This window comes from Camelina sativa, chromosome 11 (assembly GCF_000633955.1).
Source record: "Camelina sativa cultivar DH55 chromosome 11, Cs, whole genome shotgun sequence".
In the NCBI taxonomy this organism is placed as follows: domain Eukaryota; kingdom Viridiplantae; phylum Streptophyta; class Magnoliopsida; order Brassicales; family Brassicaceae; genus Camelina; species Camelina sativa.
The window spans coordinates 37,598,407-37,603,079 of record NC_025695.1 but is presented as its reverse complement, the minus strand read 5'-3'; the positions used below and the strand labels follow the sequence as shown (position 1 = coordinate 37,603,079).

The 4,673-nt window shown below is 34.9% G+C and overlaps 2 protein-coding genes and 1 long non-coding RNA gene across 6 annotated transcripts; 2 read left to right on the top strand and 1 right to left on the bottom strand.

The window, feature by feature from the left end:
• Window positions 239-1,520, top strand: LOC104725408. The gene is made up of 3 exons (XR_002034149.1): window positions 239-310; window positions 661-720; window positions 1,314-1,520. It is a non-coding gene; the product is annotated as an uncharacterized LOC104725408 (long non-coding RNA).
• Window positions 1,871-3,040, top strand: LOC104728729 (universal stress protein PHOS34-like). Its single transcript, XM_019232062.1, has 2 exons — window positions 1,871-2,124; window positions 2,762-3,040. Exons 1-2 carry the CDS (start codon window positions 1,888-1,890, stop codon window positions 3,038-3,040), a joined length of 516 nt encoding a protein of 171 aa, XP_019087607.1. The 5' UTR covers window positions 1,871-1,887.
• LOC104725406 lies at window positions 3,536-4,663 on the bottom strand. 4 transcript variants are annotated; one of them, XR_757905.2, is made up of 4 exons: window positions 4,514-4,663; window positions 4,288-4,349; window positions 3,989-4,093; window positions 3,536-3,842 (listed from the first exon to the last, which is right to left on the bottom strand). XR_757905.2 is itself a non-coding variant. In XM_010444070.2 (3 exons), exons 1-3 carry the CDS (start codon window positions 4,634-4,636, stop codon window positions 3,756-3,758), a joined length of 321 nt encoding a protein of 106 aa, XP_010442372.1. In that variant the 5' UTR covers window positions 4,637-4,663; the 3' UTR covers window positions 3,536-3,755. The 4 variants fall into 4 exon arrangements, 2 of the variants coding, with proteins under 2 accessions (XP_010442372.1, XP_010442373.1); XR_757906.2 differs by having other exon boundaries at window positions 3,989-4,089; XM_010444070.2 differs by lacking the exon at window positions 4,288-4,349 and having other exon boundaries at window positions 3,536-3,848.

The window sequence follows — 4,673 nt, the reverse complement described above, 5'->3', positions numbered from 1 at the left end:
CTAAGTTCGAAAACAACTTTCTGTTTGTCCTTGTTGTCAACTTGGTAGATCTTCAGCTCGGCGACATTGACAACTTGACCAACTATATCTGTAAAACCACAATGTTCATAAAAATTCATATTATAGTATTACAATGAAATCCCTATATAAGTATTTGAATAAGAAACAGACTTACCAACTAAAATGTTCTCATTCAAACCAGCTTCGTCACTAACGTTTGCAAAATCTACTAGTTTCAGGAAGATGTCATCAAACAACACGGACATGGCGCGATGGAGGTCGTGTTGATCAGAGTCATACGGTAAACATGGTTCGTCACTCTGAATTTTCCAAATGATTTAGTCAATGAAAAAGTTTCAATGATTACCCAGTTTCCAGTGATTATCCGATTCTGGAATTTTCCAAACTGTGATTTCTTTACCATTGCATGAATGAGGGTACCCTAGTTTTTTTTTTAAATAGTAGTAAATTTCAAAAAAATAAACAGCTAAATATAGTTCAAATGAAACAATGGCAGTAGAGTAGAGAAAACTTACAGAAATATCTGCTAAAACCATTTCGATAGTCTCTCCGGAGAAGACGGTATATTGCTACCAAGAATGAATGATTTTCACTTGAATTTTGTTTTGAATGGTTTGATTGTTAACAAATCTGTGATAGGAGTGATTTTGGCAGCCATTGGAGAAAGTCTGCTATAAGAGAGAGGAATGAAGCTTAAAGGTATGGTGTATTGGACCTTTTGATACTACAGTTATATTTATAGGAAAGTATTACTTATGAACAATTAGGTAAAATATTGTTCCTATAGTTTAGGGGATATTCATCAAATATCCAATTACCGTGAGTCAAGCTATTGTTTATAGGTGTTAATTATAGTTTTCTCTCTATTATTCGAATTAGGGAATATAAAAAACAGTTATGGATAGCTTTCAAATTTGCAACCGAGATTGATATCTTTTTAGTATATTGAAGAGATTGTTTAGCGTAATGAGTGGCTTTGTTTTTGTGATACCTTTTAAGGGTAATCTTTTTAGTATATTGAAGAGATTGTTTAGCGTAATGAATGGCTTTGTTTTTGCGATTTTAAGGGTAATTATAAATTATAATGAGATTGATATTGTAAAGATTATTGCAATTAATTGTAGATTACTTACATAATTTGAATTAGGGAATCTACGAAACTGTTATGATTGCTATCTTTTATATAAGTTTTTTTTGCGAAATTTCAGGGTAATTATTCGTGATATAGAGGTAAATTATTATATGGAAATCCAACTAATGTCGTTGTTACATGTTTTTTATGTTCTTTATAGATGTTTGGAGCCCATAAAAGTCTATGGAACCAGATAAAGCCCAACCTTTGTCAAGTATATCCGATTTTGAAATTTCGGGTTTGTTTTTTAATAAAATCCGATTGAACTAACACTAAAGTCACTTTTGTCCTTCTCACTGATGTTGCTAGTTGTAGACGTGAGGGGCATTTTTGTCCGTTGTGTAAGTTGTACTTCTCTTTTACTATAATAGGGATTTAAGAAACTTTTTTATTATTTGATGTTAAAAATAAGATTTTAAATGGAACGGATGAAATATTGATTAATTTATTTAGGTTGTATTAAGCTCTCGCTTTTATTCATGTAAAAACAAACACATAGCAAACGAAACCCCAAACAAAAACAAAAAAACACCTTGGTCATTTGGTCAAACTCGTTATCAACTTGAAGTTAAGTATTTAAACAGACGCGTTTTAGTTGGAACAAGAGGCTTCCCGTTAGTATCGGTCCCAGCAACAGCGCTCGACCACTCAACTCATACCCGCTCACTTCTCATTTAAATAGATATCACTACGTATGTTTCCTCAACTCTACAATCACAAAGCAAATCAAGAAAATGGCTAGTGGAAGTGATCAGCGTGTGGTGGTCGTAGGAGTAGATGATTCAGCACATAGTTACCATGCACTCGAGACGGCTCTCGATCTCTTCTTCATACCTTTCAAGGCCAACCCACAATTCAAACTTGTCGTTGTTCACGCCCGACCAACAGCGACCTCCTTCCTCGGGGTTGCTGGTCCCGAAACGGTACATATAATACCAATGGTGAAACAAGATTTTAGGCCTGGGCATTCGGTTAACCATTCGGTTTCGGTTCGGTTGTATTCGGTTTCGGTTATTTTGGATATAGTAATATAGTAACCATTTGGATATTTTTGAAATTTCGGTTCGGTTCGGTTCGGTTTCTTTCGGTTCGGTTTCGGTTTGGTTATTTAAATAAATAACCATAACTAACATAAATTATATTAACATTAACCAAATAAACCAAATATAACCAAAACTAACCGAATATAACCAAAATTAACCAAATATACAATAACAAAAATACAAAAAAGGGAAAAATATGGATTCAATTTTACAAAATAGTATTTAACTTTGTAAATTCAAAATAATAACATTTACATATATTGATTATTTAAAATATTTAATTGTTTTGAATCTAGAAATAATTTATATTTTAAGTTTATTTTATAGTTTTGCATAATATTAAGTATATAATATTTGATATCTTCTAGGTTTTCGGATATTTCGGTTAACCATTTAATTGTCGGTTCGGTTCGGTTCGGTTTCGGTTAGTTTGGATATAGATTTTTACTAACCATTCGGGTATTTGAAGAATTTCGGTTCGGTTCGGTTTGGTTTTTTTCGGTTCGGTTTCGGTCGGTTATTTGGTTATCGGTTATTTTGCCCAGCCCTACAAGATTTGAACAAGACTGCTGAACTGGTTAAGAAGAAGTGCGCCGAAGTATGCTCGGCTAAATCCGTTGAGATCGCGTCTTCGGAAGTGATTGAAGGAGATCCGAGGAATATAATGTTGGAAGCCGTGGAGAGACATCATGCGTGTGTTCTTGTCCTTGGTAGCCATGGCTATGGAGCTGTCAAGAGGGTGTTTTTGGGGAGCGTAAGTGACTATTTAGCTCATCACGCACATTGCTCCGTGATGATCGTCAAGAAGCCCAAGGCTAAACCTACTTCTACTGAACAACACTAATGAGAGGAATAAAACGTCATTCTTTTGTGATATACCATTCTGTTTTCTTAAATAAGTAAGACTCTATATGTATATCCATCAAAACTTTGTATACTCTTCATTCCCCAACTCTTAAATGTATATCAATTTATTGTATCCATGACTATATGGATATTAATTGGTTTTTCTTTGTCCTATTCTCCTTGCTTTCTTCTGTATCGAAGCTATTGCATAAAAAGTTAAAAAACCAAGTTCTTGAAACATATATACATTGATTTTTTATTATCCACAGCATAAGTTGTAACTTGCAAATAGCTTGATCATTTGATAGAAAACCTTGTCGTGACATAAAATGTGCTATAATAACCAAATAATCATGTTGCCAAGGACTTGTAATCAATGGCTTCCGCAACTTTTGTTTTTCTTTCTCAGTTTACCTGACCTCTAGCACTTTTTGAGTCTCGTTTGCATAACAAGGTTCGATTCGAGTTTGTAGAAGACAACGTAACACCAGTGTTTTAAGCGAAAGACCATTTATTCATATCCCTTATTAGAGGGCTACACCTTTTGACACAAGGGATCCCTTCTAGAAAATTCTCGAGCCCTTAGCCTTCCGTATAGAAAGAGGTCAGACAAAGAAACAATGCCATGAGTTGAGAAAACAAAATTTAAACTGAAAATTGTAGGGCAGTACACCGAAAGAAGCCCTTCCAGATATTCTCAAAGGCTTTTACACCTATGAAGGGGTTTGGAAATAGTTTTCAACCTCATCAGCTGCATCATTGCCCCAAGCGCAAAGATAACTTTCTTTCAACAACTGCCTCTGTATCTTATACCAAAACAAAACATATCAACTGAGATGTATTTTCCCGATGTGGTACTCTGTCCAAAGTAGTAAATACAGATTTCCAAAAGTTTACATTCCTAATAAATGGAAAATATAAACTTCTTATGTAAGAATATGCAAACCTTGCTTATATGTAAGAATAACCTTGTAGCAAACACCTTGTCTTGCTCAGGAAGCCGTCTTTCAGCTTCTTCTGACTTGAGGTTGTGGAACAAAAACTTCTCTATCTACAACAGTCAAATGAAAACCATTGGAGAATGACATATAAGCAAAGTCTATAATAGCAACAATTTGTTACAAATATCGCTGAGAACACATTTGTACTACATATAACGTTTAGAACAAACGTTGATAAACTCAGACACAACTTCTAATATGAAACTCGTGGAAGTAGAAGATAGGGTGGCAACACAACACACACCTTGAGAGAAGCCTAACCCTGAGATAAGTTCTGTGTAGAAATTGGGTTCTGTCCAAATCCATCTGATTAAGAGACACCACCAAAGGATATTACAAACATTTCAAAACTCAACATTTCCAATATATATATTCTGATTTAGAGGTCATTCACAAACATTTCAAAACTCAACAAAACAAAAAAAAAAACCCAACACAAACAAATCAGTTAGGGATTTAGAGATTTTTACCACTAACTCGTTCTGCTCTTTGGCTCTTTCAACAAGAGCTCCTTCGTACTGAAGTATCCCCGGCGCCGCTTTCTCGTTACGCCACGCCCTCTTCAATAGCTTAATGTCCGATGTTAACATCATTGTTTCGTAATCCGCCGATGATCCCCCCCCCCCCCCC